The sequence below is a fragment of the Chrysemys picta genome, chromosome 3 (assembly GCF_011386835.1).
Source record: "Chrysemys picta bellii isolate R12L10 chromosome 3, ASM1138683v2, whole genome shotgun sequence".
NCBI classification, from domain to species: Eukaryota; Metazoa; Chordata; order Testudines; family Emydidae; genus Chrysemys; species Chrysemys picta.
Genome location: NC_088793.1, coordinates 78,929,194 through 78,951,469, shown reverse-complemented (window position 1 = coordinate 78,951,469; position 22,276 = coordinate 78,929,194). Strand labels below are relative to the sequence as shown.

Sequence of the window (22,276 nt, the reverse complement as noted above, 5' to 3'; positions counted from 1 at the left end):
TACCGAGCCTATCAAAAATATTTCAGGAGAGTATCTTATGGCCCAATCCGCTCCGACTAAGGACACTGAAAGGTTTACCGCCGACTTCAGTGGGAGCACTATAGGCCTATCATCTCAGCTCTAATTCTAGATTGCTATCAGATTGCTAAATTGTCTCAACATTTTCCAGCATTCTGTTATCCTTCTCAGTATTGCCCCATCACAGCATAGTCAATATGTTTATGGAGATTTCAATAACTCACATTGTCTTTTGAATGTGCATTTTTTTCTTTGAGCAAAGACCTGAGTTAATAAAGTACTTAAGCATGTATCTAACTTTACATGAATGACTAGTCTCAATGAAGTCAATGGGACTATATATGTACCTGTGTTGAGGCACTTTGTTGAACTGAGGCCTAAATGCTGAGTGGGACTGAGCACATGCAATATTCTTTTATTTCAAGATGAGCAACTGCTTGTCTGCTCTCAGGATTAGGTTCAAACTGCTTAAGAAGCTAACATCTGGTTGACATGTACAGAAATCCATTCTCTTCCATAAAGTGAGCTCCTAATCTTTCCCACCTGCCTTTATCATGGTTGACAGGAGGCGTGGTGGCATATCCCTCTCACCCGTTACCTTGGCTTTATCTTTGATTCAACCCTCCCTTTTGCCCCAATCATGCAGACTGTGTCTAAAACTTGCTTTTTCCTGTACAACATATGCAAGATCTCTCATTCCCCTCTTTTAGTACCTACCCTGGGTCTTCTTATATCCCTGCACATATAAACTTCTTGTCCATATCTTCCAAGCTTTTCACAATTTATCCCCACTTTAACTATTTGCTCAAATATCTTATCAGTAGATTGACATCGCCTTCACTCCATCGAATATGTTAGCCTCAATAGCTTGCTTCTTCCTCAAGCACCTTCACACTTTCTTCCATGGCACCTGTGATGAGATATCCACAGGGCTGGCCCACAACATTTTGACACCTGATACGGAGAGCTCAAATGACTCCCCTAAATCCTTTCACTTGGGCCAAAACTTTGAAAGGTCTCAATTCTGCCTTCTTCCTGTTCTACTTCTCTCATGGTACTGCTCTACTACCTACCCCAATAAAGGAGAACTAACAACTTAAAATGCCTTGTTCAAAAATTTTAAGTAACACTTAACTTTCAAACGCCTGAACAGCAAATAAAACTTTTCTTGTCTGCATAGTAAACACTGGCATTTTTATCTATTTGAATAATCAAAGTGGTGCTTTCCGTGCCTTCTTGGTTGCAAAGATTTGAACTGCTTCCTGAAGGTCCACAGTCTGGGCCAGCTCATGCTCTATTGAGATGGTTGCAAGGCCATCAACAACAGAACCTAGTGAAAATGTCCCTGCAATGGTTGTTACAAAACACACCATTAAAGTCATTTGTTCCATATGGCTGATGTCAGGTGTGCAGTCCAGAATAACAGAGTAATATCTTGCTGACTTCAGATCTGCCACAATCTTCTGTTTGACTTTTGTTTCCAGTAACTGTATGATCTCATTTTGCATTGTGTTTTCAAGGTAGTGGTGTGTGTATTCTTGGGTAATGACTCCTCTTAGATGCTCCTGGAGTACAGCATCAAACTCAGCCATCAGCTCCACAATTTTAAGGAAGTTTCCATTGTTTGGCACATACAGCTGATCCTAAGTGCCACACAGTGCTAGGTTTTGAGTAGCAAGCATTCTCACAATGGCAATGAGCCTTTTCAGAACATTTTGCCAGTAAAGAGACTCTGATGCAATCTTCTCTTGATGCTGATCATCTATGGTGTCCTTTAACCTTAGTCTCATCTCAAGCTCTTTCCACCTATGGAATGGTCTCTGGTGATTTGCTGCCTTCTCATGGCATGCCAGATTTCTATCCAGATTTTTTCCAGTCCTTTGTTCCTGTAGAACCCAATGTGGCTGGAACATTAGACTGGAAGAGTTTGCAACAAAAACAGTATGCAGCATTCTGGGTTTTTGAGTACATAAGCCATGGCCTTTCCACTTTGTCACCATTGGGGATTTCATGCTAGTAATGTGTTGTATGGAAACTTCTATTTTCATTGTCTTTGGGGAACATGAAGTTTTTCACTTGCTGTGGCCCATCCAGTACAAGGAAGTCCCTCAGGCTACTGCTCAAATGGGTCCACAGTCCTGGATCAACTAGACTTAAGGAACTAAACTCAGCAGCAGCTGTTTCTTGCTCTTCCACCACACTCTTCTCTGATCTATACTTTTCTTCAGAAATGTGCATGGTTACATCCATTTGAGATGGAGATATGGATGCTGCAGTAGCTGCCAGGTCACCTGCACTCTGACTAACTGGAAGATCAGGCATCTCCGCACCATTCACATCCTCACTGGGGCTGGAAGGCTCACCGTGAACATTTGTGTCTATGTACCTCAGGAGAGCTCCGTCCTGATTAGACATAAAAGCTTCCTTTGCTTTCTTTCTTTTTCTGAATGCTGCCCGAGAGGGGTGTTTTCTTCTTTCACTCATGACTGCTGTTCTGTGCCAGCTATAGTGGCTCTCAACACTCAGTTGAAGGGGACAAATAAGCAGGCTGGTAGCAAGGCCTGAGTGAGGGAAGATATCAGCGTCTTAAGGGCCTAACTAGCTCCTACTACTTCAGTTGGCTGCCTGTTCTCCTCAAGTGGGTTCAGGGAAGCAGCAGGAAACAGGAAGCTCCCTGAGAAGCTGTTGTTAATTAGTCCAGGCTCCTGGGTGTGCTAGAGAGGAACATAAGAGGCTCCTCCTCCTCTCTCTCCCTGCAGCTCCTGCTGCTTTCTGTTATTCCCTCTCACCTTTTCTCCTGCCTGCCTGTTATGTCTCTTGTGCCCTCCTTCCTCTAGCACAGCACTCCACCATCTCTGTGCATCTAGAGCAGAGAGAATACATATGCACCAGCAGCAGACACAATTTTCTACACTCTGGGTCCTAGTGCCCCCCCACACACACACACACAGTCTGGCACCTGAGGCATCCGCCTCAGTTCACCTCATGGTAAGGCCAGCCCTGGGTGTCCACCCCACACAAGGCAGAGCAGGTTGTTATGGCAATTAACCTGATACAGCACACCTTGGGGAGAGGCAGGATCTGAAAGACTGATTGATGAAGTCCAGCTGAGGAGGAGCAGGCTGAGCTAGCATGAACCCAACAAGCTGAGGCCAGAAAAGGGTGGTATGGAAAGTAGTCTGCACTCATTCTCAAGGAGAAGGGAGCTGTGTTCTGGGCTGTAGAGTCTGGCAAGAAACCAAAGACAGGAGTAGTCTACAGTTACTTCCTAGGAGGAGGGAGTTTGGGTTGGTAAGACCAGAGGAGGAGACCAGAAGATGCAGCAGGGAAGTAGCAACAGGGGCTGGGGAAAAGCAAACTGGAGTTGCTAGACATAGGGTCTCTGGGCTGGAACCTGGAGTGGTGGGGCCTGGATTGCCCTACCAGCCTCTGGAAAAGTGACATAGGGCCTGGACTGGAAGACTGTGTGGAATGGCAGGTGGACAGTTGACCTTGTAGGATTCTGATACCCTGGAAAGGGAGGAATATAGTGACCTAGCTGGAGGGTTGAGTTACAAAGGGGAAGCATTGCAAGTCCTGGTGAGCAAAGAGGTGAGAGCAATATGTTGGAAGCAGGAATGAGGGGGCATCAGACGTGAGTAGAGCCAATCTCCAGACCTAGCCACAAAGAGGCACCCAATGGTTAATGAACCCCACGACTGCCCCCTTATGTGTGATAAAAGCTCCCAGCCAAAATCTATAAAGCTACCTCTATAAATCTATCCTCTCCTCTTTCTAATCCCTCTGCAAAGCTCCCTTGTTCTGTTATGCAGACAGAAAACTGTGGTCTGATCATGGTTAGGCAGGTTGCGAGCTGTGATTTCTTACTCCATCAGGATAGGCAGTGCACATATTCTATTTTTGTGAGCCTGTTTTTTCCTCTGCTCTAGCCAGATTGTTCATCTAATGAACTTGTTTCTTGTTGTTGTTTAGATGTGAACTCTCTGGGGGGCAGAGACTGTCATTTAGTTTGTGTTTATAACATGCATAGCAAAACAGGTGGTAGAACAATTTTTATAGTGGGCCGTTGATGATGGAAACCATCTATTTGGTGTCTGTTATTACTACTTCAAGCCAGAAGGTGTGGCAGTATCCCCAGTATCCTGAGTTCCAGCACCACTGTAGCAAAATGAGGCCAAAACCAGGTTGTCTTTTGAGTTACCACAATGTGAATGTTAAATAACATCTACTTCTTGAAAATAAAAATGTGTTACAAGATCATTGGGAGCCCAATTAGAATCAGTAAGTCTGAATCTCCACTGTCTTATACCTGTTGTAGTCATTTACATCAGTGGACACAAAATACTACCATTCTAGTTGGTTAGCAAATATAAATGACTGCAGAAGGTGAAAGCTATGGCAAATCAGTTGCAGTGTGCATATGCAATTCCCACTGACTTTAATGAGGCTTATCTGCAAGCAGAATTGGGCTCTCTGATGGAACAAAAGACAAAAGGTTTTAGATCTCTTCCACATAGGAGCCTTTGATATCAACATCAACACCTTTATCTCATTTAAAGTTACATTTGAAGCAATGTGAAAATTCCTCTCATTAACAGTAAATGAAGGGTGCCCTGGCTAGGATTTTGACAAGATTAACTACCACCTCTACACTAAGATGCCTGTTTAGAAGAAAGAGGGAAGAGAGAAGTATGTGGAGGATAAATATGACTAATTAGAAGTCCTTTTTTCAGCTGTTTTGGTGGCTTGACATTATCTTTGCTGTGCTCCATAAGCACAGTGAAAGAATGCAAGGTAGAAATTTCTGTTAACTGCTCCCATTTTTCTTTTGGACAGGACTCATCGGTTACATTGTGTCAGCCACAAAACCAGACTTTTCAAAGGTTTACTTAGAATTTCTTTACTAGAATCTTTGAGCCCAGATCATATAATAAACTAGATCTTCCCCGCTCCCATGCATAGCTACAGAACAAACAAATTTTGCTCCAGAAAGTAATAAGGCTCTCATCTTCAGCTGGCTGAAAACTGTCTTGCAACATGGTGATAGAGGGCACTATGCTACAGGAACATTATCTTATGATTCCAAGCAAAATAAATAGAAGTGTGCATAATAGTTGTTGTGGACAAGGATGCTGAAGTCCCTGCTAAAGATTTGGGAGCCATACACTACCCCATGGTTATGAATCACATTGAGGAAACGAATGCCCTGATTTTGTAGAGTTTGAGGGGATGGAAAGGGAAATTATCTACAAAGTGAATTCCTTCTGCCTACCACCGTCTCCTCCATGAATACAATGCAGAAGCTATGCTTCATTCCCTGAGGAAACAGGGAACTGGAAAGGGGGCTGGGAAACTTAAGATGATCCAGCCCAATATGGCATGTTCCACACGCTGAGCAGTGGAATTATGTAACTGATCACAGCAGTAACTCCACCACCTCCAGAATCTGGGATGAGCTTTATGTATGTGCTCGTGACTTTATAGGACTAAGACTATCTGGTGCCACACGTGTAATAAATTCACCATGCTAAAATTCATTATACTATCGATGAACAAAAACTAAAGAACCTCTACAGAACCTTTTAATCAAACAAAAGCAATCATTTTAACTAGACCCGCTAAATTGATGCAGCTGCATTGACTGAAGCAGCGCCGATTTAGCTCCATAGTGAAGACCAGCCCTGAGTGAGAGTGAGTGAACTGAGGCTTCTGAAGGAAAGCCAGAGACAACTGCTTCAGTAGCAGCACTGGAAAGTTAACTACAATCTTCTTTCTTCTGAGTCACCTCAGGACTATCTTAATGATGCCACAGAGGCTGAATCTACGATGTATGATGCTTTGCTGACTCCTCCTGCTCTAAGTCCTTGAACTCATGAGTTGAAAACTGCTGTCTATAGATAGTAATGTGGCCATGTTGCTAATGGGGCTGAGTCAGAAAGATGAATACTACTGCACCTGCTGTTTATCAGTAGGATTGTCCTGGTGAATCAGGAAGGGAATGTTTCTATCACTCCTGATGTTAGACAGCAGGATCTTTCTGCCTCTACTGAATTCCATCCTGTCATTGGTTGAATCTGACTTCTTTCTCCAGGTCTTTTGAGTTGACACAATCAATGGACACATCTTGTTTGTTTTTTTTGTTGGTGGTGGTGGGGTTTTTTTTCCCCAATTTTTTTTAAATAATAGATCTCTAAATTTTGCTATTTTTAAACTAAACTCATGGTAAGATTGATATAAAATTATATCATGCTTATGGGTAAAGACTGGAAAGAGGAATTTAGGAAGTTTATTTTTAATGTGTTCTTGGCTGGTGAAGGTACTAATGTGGTTTCCAGCAGTGAGGTCAAAGCAAACTGCTATTTTATTGTAAACAATAGCACTATCTCATCCAGACAAGTTACACATTACATGTATTTGGACACTTGGCTATGCACAATTACTTTTTACTGAGAAAAGAAGCATAAGATGCTATCTTCACTGGTGATCTAATAAAGTTAGTTTCAAGGGTCTGTAATAGCAGAAAGAAGGGCAGACTCCTTTGCTATCCATCAACTATCCAAGCAGTCCTAAGTTCATGTATGAATCCAGAAACCAAGGTGCAATGCCTACAATCTAAAAATACTCAAGGTTGTCTTACAAGAATATCTCCCAGTCTCAACTTCTTTCATGTTGCTTCTTCTCTTCTGTCTAAAAAGGAGGCTGCTGCTGCTTGCTATTTTGATCAGGATTTTGCATAACGTATTATTCACTCTTTGCTTCCAAGGATTTATGTCTGTCTTTCCATCAAGGTGGGATAAAAAAAATTATACATTTGTAGCCCACATAAGGCTCGTGTGTTTGTCATTTTACATGGATGGTACTTGTCAGTTCTTGAACCATTTTTCTTCTACTCAATCCTAGAGGTTATTTTTATTCCAAATGTCAGATCAATGGAATTACCTTATTAACACCAACAACTTCTTCATGGGTGAACATCGTGACACCAAAGAGCTAAAGATGTCTAATAAAGTCCTGATAAGAGGCTAGTCCAATTAAACAAAGTATAGACTGCTGTATTTCTAGGGTTCTCTGAAGCTGAGCAAGTATAAACCCTAGAAATGTGTAAGTCAACCTGTGGAGGGTGGAATTCCATCATATGCTTCAGCTGGTTGTAGGGAAGTTGGGAACTCTATGCACTGTGTAAGACCAGAAGAAATGGATACGCATCTTTCATCAATGCCAAGTATAACAGCGGCTTTCACATCTCTATTGAGGAAGTCCTTCACTACCTTTATGTCAAGACAGCATGCCATGCAGGATACATGTGGGAAATAGCTGTCGCACACAGCCAAAACATATGAAAGGCAATATAGTCAAGGGAAAGAGGTGACTGTCAAATATTCTTCTAGGACAACATGCAATTTATCCAAAAATATTTTTATATATATTGCATGTCATATCCACATATGAACTAGGGGTGTGCTGGTGAATTAGTGCTTGCCTATGTGGGGACACTCAGGAAAATTACTCTAAATTAACTAAAGATGTGAATTTAAAGTGGATTATTTCAACTGCATTAAACATAAGAACATAAGAATGGCCATACTGGGTCAGACTAAAGGCCATCTAGCCCAGTATCCTGTCTTCTGACACCGGCCAATGCCAGGTACTTCAGAGGGAATGAACAGAACAGGTAATCATCAAGGGATCCATCCCCTGTCGCCCATTCCCAGCTTCTGGCAAAAAGAGGCTAGGGACACCATCCCTAGACATCCTGGCTAATAGCCATTAATGGACTTATCCTCCATGAATTTATCTAGTTCTTTTTTTTTAACCCTGTTATAGTCTCGGCCTTCACAACATCCTTTGGCAAGGAATTCCACAGGTTGACTGTGCCTTGTGTGAAAAAATACTTCCTTTTGTTTGTTTTAAACCTGCTGCCTATTAATTTCATTTGGTGGCCCCTAGTTCTTGTGTTATGAGTAGGAGTAAATAACACTTCCTTATTTACTTTTTTCACACCAGTCATGATTTTATAGACCTCTATCATACCCTTAGTCATCTCTTTTCTAAGCTGAAAAGTCTGAGTCTTATTAATCTCTCCTCATATGGCAGCCGTTCCATACCCCTAATAACTTGGTTGCCCTTTCCTGAACCTTTTCCAAGTCCAATATATCTTTTTTGAGAAGGGGCGACCACATTTGCACACAGTATTCAAGATGTGGGCGTACCATGGATTTAAATAGAGGCAATATGATAATTTCTGTCTTATTATCTATCCCTTTCTTAATAATTCTGCTTTTTTGACTGCCACTGCACATTGAGTGGATGTTTGCAGAGAACATTCCACAATGACTCCAAGATGTCTTTCTTGATTGGTAACAGCTAATTTAGACCCCATCATTTTATATGTATAGTTGGGATTATGTTTTCCTAGGTGCATTACTTTGCATTTCTCAACATTGAATTTCATCTGCCATTTTGTTGCCCAGTCACCCAATTTTGAGACCCTTGTGTAGACACTTTCATTTAGAAATAAAGTGGCCTTAATTTGTTTTTCTTTCATTCACTTAATAATTAAAGCATGCCTATAGATTGGCATGGATAATGTTGCTAAGGATGAGACAATGTGTATTAATGGAAGTGTAACTAGCAGATTAGCCATGTAACCACAGTTTGATCTTGTAACTTTTAAGGCTGTGCCCTACTGAAGCATTCACTGCTTGGCAACATTCTGGCTCATTTTTGTTTGTTTGTTTGTTTTTGGACAGGAGGGTAAAAATAGTAAGTCATTATCTTTCAGAATCCCTTATCTTCACATCAGGAACCTGCACCTCTGCAGCACAGCTAATATTCCTCAATAGGAACCATCCCTTGTTATTTCTCTTGGCAAGGCCTGGGATGTTGCAGCATTAGATATCTCCTACAGACATTAGAAGGGGTATTTATGGCATTGACCTGTCTCAAATAAGGCTGCACATACCCTGATAAAATGTGATATGTTAACAAGGAAAAGTTTCCTTCACATGAGCTATTATGCGCCTCCCTTTTTTTCCCCTGAGCATATAAGTGACTATCAATCATTGGGTTTACTTGATTTTGCATAGACGAGGTACCCAACTGGTGATAGTTAAGTGTGGACTTGACCATCGGATACCTCAGGCAAGCAGCCTCATGTCAATGGAAAAGTAGTCAACACTCATAATTTCAGATTTTATACTTTAACAGATGCTGTATATTGTGTTGTGCAATGATGGTTATTGCCTATGTGGAGCTCTTCCGAGAGCATCATAGGACTCCCTAGCACTCTTATTGCTCTTTGTGATCTCTCGTTACATTAGTAGTAGTCTCCATCCTTCCCCATGTTACAGGTCATACAACACTGCAGGGAAAAAGGTTCAAATACTACACTATGGAGAGAGTGCCATGCATTTTTCCACTAGTATTATGTGTGCTAGGGCACAGCACAGAAAAAAAAATGCTGGTTTTCCTAAGGAGCACTATCCTAGCTTGGTTACTGTCATCACCTCTCCATTGGAAAAATAAACTGAGTTATCTGCAGAGGAGCCCTCCTCCTCCTATGACTGCCCAAGAACAATACTCACCAAATCAGAAAGGCTATCCTTACACCTTGGTTTCCTTCTTTTCCCAGTCATCAATTCAAAGATTGCTGGGGTCTGACGCTAGCAGAAGACTTATGATGTCAATGTTAGGACTGTCCAGTGTCTTCTCATTGAGCCCTCATTGTTTCTTTTTAAGCATGCTTCACTCCTCTTTCACACTAGTATTCTGCATGCTGCTCTTGCTTATTGTGTGTGCTGATGACTAATACAAGTTGCAAATGTGCTTGCTTTAGTTAACATTGCAAAAAGGCAGAATTTGCAAACCTTTCCCAAACTGAGGCAGAGCACCAGTACAGACACTACTTTTCAGAGCTGACTGCACCTTTCCCAATAGGGAATGTGATATGCAGATATGGTTATTATATTTGGTGATAGGGGGTGACAGAATCTGAGAGACTATCAAAGATAAACAGGAAATACTGCTGTGTGGGGGATGATAGCACAGTTAACACTGCGGTCCCCACACACAGCCCTAGCCAGAGGATGGATATCAAGATCATTAATCAAATGAAACAAAGAATATGAGGACTACACCCTTTACAGCTAAACACAATCAAATATAGAAACTATTGTGAAAAATGTGATTGTTGTGAATGATAATATACTATCAAAGTGAATTTCATGGTATGTCCAGACTGATTTTTGTAGTCACCTAGCTGCAGCAAAGTGACAGAAAACTGGAGACCATTAAACTCAAATACTTAGCTAATATGACATTTACACATGTGTATATAGGAATGATGGGACACTTAATATAACATTTTCCAGCAGCCCCTACCATACGCCAGGGACTAAACGCTTACACACAATTACTTAACTCTGGCAAGTTGTATGAAATGACCGTGGTGAATGGTTACTCAGGCAGAGTCCCTGCATTGAAAATGAATACCGTTAAGCACAGTGAGGCACAGAGCCAGATCAATCCTTAGCCAGCCATAAACTCAGAAAATGGAAGCAGGCAAGAAAACAAACCTACTATTTCAAAGACCAAAGCAACACAACCATGTGATTCACCAGATTGCCACTCTGGAGGCTGCATTAGTTAAGACGGTTCAATCACAGGATCCTCAGTAAAGGGATTGATGGGAGGAGCTTTGGATCCTGGGACAGAAGACGTTATTTCTGTAATCAAAGAGATCCTGAAAATCACTGCAACTAATATCTTTGTGACAATGAAACACACTGATGCAAAACGAAAGATCAAAAACAGAGACATGACACCACAAAAACTATCACAACACAAGATTAGTTGACACCTTCCACCAACACTATTATTAGGAGGGAAATGTTAATACTCATGAACAACAGGGCCTCAAAAAGAAAAAAAAAACACAGCCTAATTGCAGATGACTGCCTACTTCAATGTTACTTAGATAAAGTAAAGACAGGTATATTGTGGGATACAGGTGCCCAAATAAATATAATAGTGGATCAAAAGGCACATATTCTCTGTGCATTGTGACAACTTTACAAACTTCTGGGAATGGAGGGAAATCTTGACGTGAAGGTGGTGAATGGGACTAAGGCTGCTAAAGATGAACTGATGTAAGATTCAGTTTGGCCATCCACCGTACATCATTTGGGATGTAAGGTGAGGTCCAGTTTCCATTGCTGTTAAGTAATGAGCCACTGGAGAAGCTTGTGATTGTTTACCCTGCAATAAGAGACTTCTGAACAAAGGGTGTGAAAGAAAAAATGTCCAGTCTGCATTCATACATACAAAGCATAGGTGCAGAACTTTATCTCAAAATTAGCAGATATCACGTCAGTTTACCACCAGCCCTACAGCTCTATTCTTAGAACAGTATCCCTTTCTATATTGGAGGTGGGGGGCGGAGAGAGAGTTTGGTCAAGCCAGCATGGGGATGGCCAACTCCTGGGAGGGGAGAGAAGAGTGATTAAGCCCATATATGTGGGAGCTGAGCCCCTCCTTGTGCCTCAAAGCGCACATGGGAGTGCAGATGGGGGAGAGGGAGGGACTTCTCTGCCTCCCATTTGCCAGCCGGGGTGGAGGGTGGGGAGATTAGGGGAGCTGACTGGCTCTCTCAGACTCCCCTCTCAATTTAAAATCTTTCCAGGTATCTGGGAGCCATCTTGACACTATTGTCCTCTGTCCATATAATTGAGGAACAAGTGAAACCCCTGTTGTTCCCAGTATCCTTTCTGGTTTGGCTAAAAGGATGGGATATTGAATCTTTATACTGATTAGAGAAAACTACTAGTAGACAGACACATGCTACCCAGATTTCAAAGAAATACTGGGTGACTTAGAGTGAAGAGAATGTTTTACTGTACTTGATCTAGTTAAATCCTATCCCTTAGCTTTCATGAATGATGATTCCCAGAAGCTGACCACACTTGTAACACCATAGGGGACTGCACACAGCTTGTCTTTTGAGGTTGACAAATGTACCAGCAGCTTTCCAACATTGCACAGATGAGTGTTTGATGGATCTCTGGAATGATACACAGATCCCAGTTTTACATGACATCATGGTGAATAGCAAATGTTTGTCCAACATGTAAGGAAACTGCTTAAGAAATTGCAAATCAGTGATGTATAATAAAAACTGGTAAGTATGACCTTTTTACATTGATCTCATATATATGGTAATTCTCTTTTAAAGTAACCAAAATCAAAGTGTGAAACTTTCACAAACTGATAGCCATTCAAAGTTTGAAGCAAGAGAAACCAAAACACTCTAAAATGTACAAATGCTAATGGACTTTCTGGAACACTTTTTCATAGGATAACGAGATTTTTTTGTTCATATTGCTAATACTTTATATGAGCCCATAAGAAGAACTAGTGAGCGGGAAAAGAGACAGAAGAGAAGGAAAATAACTCTTGCCACTTAATTCCTGCTCAGAAAGTCCATTTAAAAGCGAACCCCCAACCACCAAAATGTTTTGGAGGCTGGTGAATGGTTTCTCAACTCCTATCTCTCCTGCCAGTCTCTCCTCAGTCTCAACAATCATTTCTTTTGAACATTGAGGCTTCAAATGAAGGGCTAGGAGCAATATGGTATCCTTGGGAAGAGGATAAACTGTAAGCAATAGCCTCAGTCAAAAACTACTGCTAGATTTCAAGTTAAAATCCTGTCTTTGAAATCGCTGTTACTGGATTATCTAGAGAAATGTGAGTAGTCTGAGTAAAGTCAATGGGACTACTCATGTGTTTTTATCTTCAAGCACATGATTAAGTACATTGCTGGATCATTGCCTTTTGTATTATATGCCACTATTTATAGTGTGTGAGGGGGGGGAGGGGTTGGAGTCCTCACACTTGTCATAGCAGCAGCAAACCTAAATGCTATAAGATAACATAATTGAAATCTGCTAGTTTTGTTATCAGAGATAGGCATTTCCAGGCCTATATTGATGCAGTTTCCTTTCCTAGACACCCCTGAATATGGAGGAATATATGGTGCAGTGAACCCCTGAGGACTCGTGAGATTATATCCTTGTGTCTGATATACAAGACACTGTAAGGGACTGGAAGGGCCAATATCTCTCACTCCACCATATTATTATTAATCTCCGATTAGCCAAGAGCAGCTTAAAAGAAACAGGTTAAGAACCCCACCCCAAGGTCAAGGACAAAATCAACAGATCAGTAGAGCAGAGATGGCAAGACTCCTGATAAGAGAATGAGAAAATAAGAAGGAACTCCTTTTTAGATAGGTAGCACCCAGGAAACTATTTGTGTTATCTGAACTACATAAGCCATTATTTTACCACTTTAGATTAAAAAAATTTCTCTAGAGAGATTCTACTGGCCTTGAACAGACACAGTTTATAGAAGCATTGCTTTTTTTCAGGGTGTTAATTATAAAAGACCTAACATTCAGAAAAAAAAGGCCCCTCACAGCAATTTACCACCACCACTGCTCTTCCATCTTATTTGCATTGAAGGAATGCAAAGGAATCCTATGTAAAGGACATGCAGCTGATCTGTAATAAGGTATGAGCACAGTATGTGATGTGGTTATTGGGATATTCACTGCATGACTGCACCAGTTTAGCTTAATAGCAGCCTGCTGGAAAAAACAAGCAGGAAACAAGACAAGGACTCAGTATAAGACATCTCTCAACCAAGTCTTAATGGACTGTTTTACAAGACTATGGGAGGACAATTGGCTGGAGGAGATTGACTCAACTCTCCTGTGAAGCTCACCACACTGGTTTTGGACTCACATGGCCAAAAGACCCAGGAAGAAAGAAGTCTCTGAGATTTAAATGGATTTTTTTTCTCTCTCTCTCTCTCATTGGGGAGAGATAGTTGTCAGGAAACTGTTCGGAGGGACAGACCCCTGACAGGGCCTCTGAAGAAGCTAGGTCTTCCTAAGCTCCCTAAGGGCAGAAGGGCTTAGTAAGATAGACATGTAGAAATTTCATTGTTTTAAATCCCTTTTTCTTCTTTGTTATGCTTTCTTCCTATTATTAACCACTGGTCACAAGCTCCCAAAGGGAAGAAGAGCAAATACCAAAACCAGTGATATGTAGGGTAAGCACAGTTGATTTACAGTGTACAAGAGCCCATGTCTCTGTCTAGGAATGGGAAAATGGTGTGATTCTACCCTAGGGAAGTAATGGCACAAGGCCTGATTGGTCTGAACTCAGAGTGGCCAGAGAAGGAGTCACAGTTGCCGCTAGCCCTGTACCCATAACCATCTATGAGTAGAACTTAACATGTGATGCTTTGAAAACATATTAGTGATAATAAGGCATTTCACTAAATTTGCAAAGACCTTCCCAACAACCAATAAATCAAGCACAAAAGCTGCTGATAAAATATTCAGAGATTTTAGCCTTCACTTTGGATTTCCTGAAGAGATGAATTAGGACCAGGTTATGGAATTTGAAAATCAATTATTTGAGAGACTTTGTGCTTGTTGTGGGCTATAAAACTCCCATGGCACAGCTTACCCTGTGGAATGAAACCTAGCTAAACAATTCAACAGAACACTATTAACAATGTCACCAACATAAACTGAAGGGAAAAAATCAAATTGGAAGAACTATTTAAATAAATTAATACATGTTTATAACAGCTCCAAGCATGAAACTGGTTATTCTTCATATTTCTTGCAGTATTGGCAATCTCCAGGGTTACCCAGATAACTTTTAAGATTTCATAGAGAACAAAGAGGGCAACAACTATTTCATCTTCAAAGACTAATAGGAAGAATGGATGAAGAGAGCTTATGAGATTGCAGTGGAAAACAATAAGAAGTCAGCAGCAGGAAAGAAAACTTATTAGAAATGGAAAGCTCTGAACAGTTTTGTACCCAAGAGACAGATATCTTTCCAGGACACTATCTAGAGAATCACTAATCATATTGAGAAGACACAATTTATTCTGTCGATGAGGATAGGGTTTGTGTACATAGTGAAACTCCAAAGGGGAGTGGATATAAGTAAAGTAACTTTCTTTGCAACTTCCAATTCATACTGATCACCTTTCTATTGAGAACCCACAAAGGTAAACCACAAGCATATTGGCAAAGAAGAGAAGATAATAGGAATAGAATGCAATGGGCTGTCAGCTGTGCCAAATGAAGACACCCATAGCTAGATAAGTTACAAATCTATTACAATTGCCACCATAGGGCAGAATTGCCAGGTGGGCTTCCAGTTCACAGAAGTATAATAGCTCCAGTGTCCTTGAAGTACATTTACAACAATGTCAAAGTGGGTGTTTTATTCAAAACAAAAGTTAAAAATGGAGGGTAGAGTTTCAAACTGGGGACCATTTGGAAGAGTTGCTCATTGTGGTTTTCATCTGGCAGGTTAGCAGTACCACACTTCTGTATGAGATGGATTGAGATGCAGGAGCTAGTAAAGGCATGGGGGAGATGGCTCAGTCCTTCAAAAGTAAGTACGGTTCCCCTCCCCCTTTCTTGGTTAAACAGTTGGACAGACAGAGAAACCCAAAGCAAAGTGGAGGTGGGAAGCAGGCTTCAAAGAGTATGAGAAGGAAAACCCTGCTATGGAAAGTTAAGGAATACTAGGACAAGTTACTGTAAAGTGATTTCCAGTCCCAATAGAAAACAGTTCTGGTCAGCTTTCAAGATGAGTGTTGATGTGCCTGTATATTCTTCCCAACCTAACCTTCCATTCAGAATGCAACACAACACCTGCATGCCCACATACCCAATTACTTGGTGTAATTATGATAAGAGAAAATTGAGAGCAAAAAGTCTTCTAGATAGCCAGTAAATCTGGTTGATCTCTTGTGGACTCTGGGAGTAAATAACCTAGTTCTTTACATTTGGATTCTACCTATGCAGCAAAATATAGTGCTCTTCCTTGTGAAAAAGAGGATAGGCAAAGATGTAAAATTTTTAGGCCTGTTTATCTGCTACTATGTTGCTTTCACTAAAATGCTCTCCCTTTACTCTCTCCCTTTACTCAACCCCCGCAATGACTTCCTTGGATTCCTCCTATTTATAAAACTAGGTCATCCAATCAGTGAACTCAATCCATTGCATGTGGTCTAAGTGACTCATTTAGATAGTGAATTCCAATAAAGTAATTCAAGGGGGCACAGTGCACAAAAGCTTATAGGACCTAATATTGTTATATTAAACCTATTAGGACATTTATGAATAATGAACATATTCATAAAATCTTGCTGTGTTCATTAAACAATTCACAAATGAAAAAAGGCCAAATCTGAGAAATAAATGGTTCGCATTCATAAATTCCAAGGCCAGAAAGGACCATTGTGGTAATCTAGACTGATCTCTGAACTTCCCCCAAAATAATTCCAATGAATAGTCTGATGAGCTGTAATTGCAAAACATATGTTTCACTATAAAAGATATACCAGGTACTATACTGCTTCAAACATAGATATACCTTATTATGAAACACTGGCAGTTCAATTTTCATCATGGTGGGTTGCTACAACATCACATCTTTTTTTAAGAGGGGAATCTAAAAGGAACCTATCAATTTAAGGACATACAGCCTTCAAGTTCCATGATCTATCATGACTGGAATGCATACAGTACAAAACTTTCTGAATTCCATACATTACACAGTGCATCACCTACATTATATGTTGCAGTGAAACTGCACATTTAGTAGTGCATGCTGAAATATCCCAGTCCACTACGATACAGTTATAATATCTGGCCCTATAATGACAACAGGTAGATTATTACTTTCACAAACAGGCTGTTTTACTTCTGTGCAGTCTGTATTTTACAATCTTTAGTATTCTTCCATAGGTCATCATTTAAGTTAACTCTGTTTCACTATATAAAGGCACTATAATTATTGGATTGGGAATCCTAGCACATACATATTTTTAAAATAAAGTTTTCTACTTTGAGAAAAAACATGATCCTTTCTAATTCTACTTCTTGGATTTCTACATACACTATCAACATTTCATTGTACAAGTTAACAAATACTGAAATTTTATCTGTAGCTCTGAAGACTGATGTAAACTTTGAAATAAAACAGATTTTACACAACTTGCTCACTGTACACAACCCTCTAGTCTATATTTCTGTATTGCTTTATGAGAAAGATATGCTTCTGAGTACACCAGGATTTTATAGAACCAAACAACAAAACAACCAAGTGAAAAAAAAGTTCAGCAATAACCCTTTACTATTTGGTGCGTCTGCTTGATGATAAACATTCCTCCCAGCTCAGTGAGTGATATGAGGTGTATACTGAATACTATAATAAAAAAAAAAGTTTCTAAAAAAATGAACAAATAGTCTGTAGGACTAGTCTCCCACAATATATAGCAGGAAATATTTTCAGAGTGGGGTTTAGGCTGTGCACCATGCTCAAAAATTTCCTTATAATGTAAAGTTTGGGTTATTTTTGGAAATACATGTAAATACATGCAGCATGTGTTCCACAATAAACCATTTGTGCATTTTTGCTAAACTATAGAATTCAGTGCTTTCAGAAGTATCTTTGTTATCGGATCTCCTCTGAAATAGAGATATGGTCTTGATCAAAAATCCACGGAAGTCTACTCTATTTTCAAGAAACTTCCAATGTAAGTCCTTGGCTCTTTAAAACAGTCCTTGAATGAAGGCACACAAGTGAAGTATTTCACTACAACATGCAGCATGTGTTTCAGAGTGTTATCTATACAACTTTATGCCCGGGTGCCCTTGCTGAATTACTTATGAGTTGGAAGTGTAAGTAGCTTCAAGGATTACTGCCTTTCCATCTGCCAGAGGAATGATACAACCTCTATCAAAGGAAAGAAATAGTATCAAAGGAAGATGTGGAACCCTTACATCAACTCCAGCATAAGGAAAAAGGGTAGAGAGACCTCACTATACACAGGAGAATAACATCACAAAAAAATTGAGGCTGAGGGAATTTTGTTATCAAGACACAAGGATGCTTCTAAAAATTGATATTGTAGAAAAAAGTGTATTATAAGATGAACTTAGGCAATCAGATGTTAAAAAGTCATCTATTTTAAACTGTTTTAATTCATTAAGTGATTTAAAAATGACTGCCAATAACGTGAAAGGGTGCAAGTGATGTTACAGCAACAATCCAACGAAAGTGGGATATACTGTTTTTTCTAATGCTTTGCAATTTTTTGCAGTCACAGCATGAGTCAAAGTTACACAGTGAGTGCAAGGTTACAGTTCTGCAAGCATTTGGGGTCAATTCCAATTACTTTACAATGAAAAGGTAAAATACAATAGTAAAAAAATTCCTATATGAGTTATGGGGTGCCCATGGGGAAAAAATGGCAAGGCAGTGTCACTGTGTCTGCCCATCTCCCAGAGCTGTTATCAGTGCCTGTAAGATTAACAGAAGAGAAACACTGTATTGAAGAAAATGGGCAATAACGCAATTAAAGAGCAAGAAAGCAATACGTATTGGATTGCTTTATGATTTCATAATTGCAGCTTTGAGGCCCTTGACCCTAACAAGCCCAGCTAAGCATGACTCCACATACATCCCAGACTGGCTTTTTAAATTAGATGTTTTATCTCAGTGCATTTATCTGCTACAAGATTTTAAATACATTATTCAGCTGTTTTACTCCCGAAAAGCCAAGGAACTTTGAGTGAGCTAACAATTTTTATATTTAAAAGGTATTATGAGCTCAATTTGAACATCTAGGGACAGATCTTGCTCTGGGCAGTTAAGTGCTTAACTTGGGGTATTTCCCTTCAATGCCACATCATATTAGGCCAACACAATACAATCATCATTTTCTATCTGAAAAGAAACACATGGGAGTGAAGAAAAAAATTTCACAGGGCTTGTTAATGTTTTTCAGTTTGGAAATAAAAGGGGAATGGCATTCTGGTAGCTTAGTGACATAAACAGCATGCTGGAGGCTTAGCACGGCAGTGTACTACATTCTAATCAACACTGAGAACCCTAATTAATATTCCACTATACACCATACAGTGAAAAATAAGAGTAAGAAAGTAATAAAAAAATTGTGACTTTTGACAATTATTAGTAAGAAAAAGAAGATAATAATTGCCAAAAAAATCACAAAAGTTATGATGTTACCTGGCTATGACAAAGAGCACACAACTGACACCCAAGTAAGCCAGCAGAATATACATCCAGATATCAGGGGAGAGAGGATTCAGGAAGGAGAAGACGCCCGGGTTTGTACCATTGGGCTTGCGGTACAAAATACTTATTCCGAGAGTCATAAAGGGCTTGGAAAAGTCGATGACCTTCTCTCGAACATAGGTAATAGCCAGTGGTGCAACTGCAAGGTCAGCTTTCTGTTGACAAAAATATAAAGAGAAGAGAAACAGGACATAAGTCAGAAGCAGCAGGCAGAAGCAAGCAATCAAATTAAACAAAACACTGACTTTACACTTGAGGAGGTGTACTTATTAAGATTAAATTTAAAGCTACCCTCTTCCTCTAGTGAGGAAGCTGATTAATTCTGGTTCTCTTTCAGTGAGCGTTTCTGAATTAACATAGCAGTATTTAGAGATATTCAAGAACCTGCTACAGGAATGGAAGGGAAAGGAGGCAAAACACAATATCCTTCAGAGGACCTGTGTCTTAGCTCTTTCCAATCTCTCTCTTAAAACTCCATTTGGCTTTGAGTGTCACTTCGTATCTCTACTTTATAAATTCTTAAATGTGCTCTTTAAAAAATAGTAATAAACTTAAGAACCAGATGTGAACATGAATGCTTTTCAAGTAGTAATTCTATAGATATAAGGTGAAATCCTGGATCTGCTGAAGTCAGTGGGAAAACTCCAATTAACTTCAATAGGGCCCATAGCGTGAGATTCCCCATTCCATTATACTAGCTTAGCTCCAAAGAAATGATAGAACCAGACCCATAATATCTTATATCTATACATTTAGAACCAGATTCTGATTCCCTTACTGGCAACTTGTTCCAGGTGTTAGACCAACTAACTTCAATGGGAATCTTTATGGACTAAACTACTAGCAACATAAGGAATGATAACACAATCTTCCCCCAAAACTTTTAAATAGCTTTGTGTGTGGGTGGGTGGAGGAACTGGGAGTAGGGAGGGAGAAGGGTGCTTGTGTTTATTTTAGCAGAAGAATATTTTGATGGAAATAGAAAATGTACAGAACAGTTTTACTGTGACAATTAGTCTCAAGTAATTATTGTTCTCATATATGCTGCACCTGCAAAACAATCATGGGGAACAATTTCTAGCTATGTAGCTATATCCTTACTAATTTGCATGAATGACTAGGTGACCTCATTGTAAATTACTGAATTTTGTGACGAATTAAAAAAAAACAAAAAAACAAAAAAAAAAACCCACACTTCACAAAAAGTATTTTGTCAGCTTCAATTTAGTTTTAATTATGTCAAAAATGCATAGCAAACTAGTAAATATACTAAAAAATAACGAGAAGTCCGGTGGCACCTTAAAGACTAACAGATTTATTTGGGCAAAAGCTTTCGTGGGTAAAAAACCCAAATAAATCATCGTCTTTAAGGTGCCACCGGACTCCTCGTTGTTATTGCGGAAATAGACTAACACCCCTCTGATACTTAGTAAATATACTGTATTTTGTAAAAATAATGGCATCAAAGTAACATGCAATCTAACTACAGCATTGACTATTAAAATCTGTATTGATGGCTGATGAAAGACTGGCAATTTTAGGGGATGATTACAAAGTATCCAAGTTAAGAAGGTGCAGATTAGCCAGATTCTATGATAGGCTATAGAGATAGAGAGATATGTAATGAGAGAGATGGTATAACTACTGTGAAAATAGCATGTTATTTTCAAAATGCCTGTCCTAAGCCTAAATAATACAGTTGATCTACAATTTATTTCAAACGATGTGGTATAGATTAATATATTTTTCTCGGTTTGTATTGTGCATATAGCCAAAAATCCCATACATTTTATGTTTCTCTATGCTTCAGACATCATTACATTTTTCTCAGTGTGGATTACTTTGTGCTTGCTGCATACCATTTCATAAAGTTCTGCAATCTGTGTACTGTATTTCATTGTTCCTATACATGTTTATGATGTCACTGAATTTACTCCATAAGTATGTTTGTTATTTGTGCAAAACTCAGATAACATTGCACAAGTTATTTACTAAGAGCTCAGTATTGCAAGGTGCTGAATGCCCTCAATTCCCATTGGTGCTCATACCTCAAAGATATTAATCGGGCCCTAGCATAGTAATGTTGCATCGTAAAAGAGATAAATATCAGTATTTGTGGGTCACTTTTTACTAACGATACTGTGGATGATACAGAAAGACTATATGACTCACTTGGATTAAAGGCTACAGCTGCAGCTTTTTACTGAATTACAAAAAACAAACTGTAGCATCACCAGGTAGCCATTAATTCTTGTGGTAATAAGTATCAAAGGCTGAGGGTAGCTGTATAGACTCTGTATTCCCCATGGCTCTATAACACAGGGCTTCTGGGTGGGTTGTTGGTAACGGGGATTGTACCTAGGATCTCATGATCTTAAAACATGAGTCTCTGGTTGATAGGTGTTGAAACTAGAGGTGCTGGGGGTGCGGTAGCACACTCTGGCTTGAAGTGGTTTCCATTATACACAGGGTTTATAGTTTGGTTCAATATCTCTCAGCACCCCCACAATAAAAATTGTTCCAGCCCCTGTGCTCCTGTTAGGAAAAGGTGTAGAAGACTCACTCACCTCGATTTGTGGCCCAGATATCACTAGAGGGGGAGGGGGCACAGAGTGCTACACCAAGTGCCCGTGAATTACACACTCTTCTTGGCCAGGGAAGTTCATTCATTGGCTAGAACTGAAACTCAGGAACCACACCAATGTTTGAGAGAAATATATTCTCATCTGGGACCCTGTCTGTTCATGGTAGTAGGCCATTCTCACACACTTTTCCTCCCTTAGAACTCCTGTTACTAAACTTGTGCAAAAGTTATGAGAAAGGAGGCAATCTTTACTATCTTCTAACTCAAGGGATTCCCACCGGCCAAGTTGCAATATTAAAAAACAAATGTCCCAGGCTCTAGGAAATAGAATTTATATTGAACTGGGCAATTAGCTACTTACTGTATTTCACTATATTGGATGGTTAGAGCTCTGCTACTCCTCACCTCCATTAAAATGTTCATATATAGGATACTCATTTATGGTTTGTATTCTAAATATTAAAGTGGTTGTAATAAC

At 39.7% G+C, this 22,276-nt stretch overlaps 1 protein-coding gene across 12 annotated transcripts in view; it reads right to left on the bottom strand.

Moving 5' to 3' along the window:
- GRIK2 (glutamate ionotropic receptor kainate type subunit 2) overlaps positions 1-22,276 on the bottom strand; it is a 584,958-nt gene that overhangs the window by 175,254 nt on the left and 387,428 nt on the right. For 7 of the 12 annotated variants that reach the window (XM_042857646.2, XM_008164887.3, XM_042857650.2 and 4 more), the window contains 2 exons: positions 19,146-19,369; positions 16,682-16,765 (listed from right to left, as the gene is read on the bottom strand). In XM_042857646.2, the coding sequence (XP_042713580.1) occupies positions 16,682-16,765; positions 19,146-19,369 (308 nt within the window). The remainder of the gene's footprint in view (positions 1-16,681; positions 16,766-19,145; positions 19,370-22,276) is intronic. The other 5 variants (XR_010599561.1, XM_042857649.2, XM_042857647.2 and 2 more) reach the window with 1 other exon arrangement.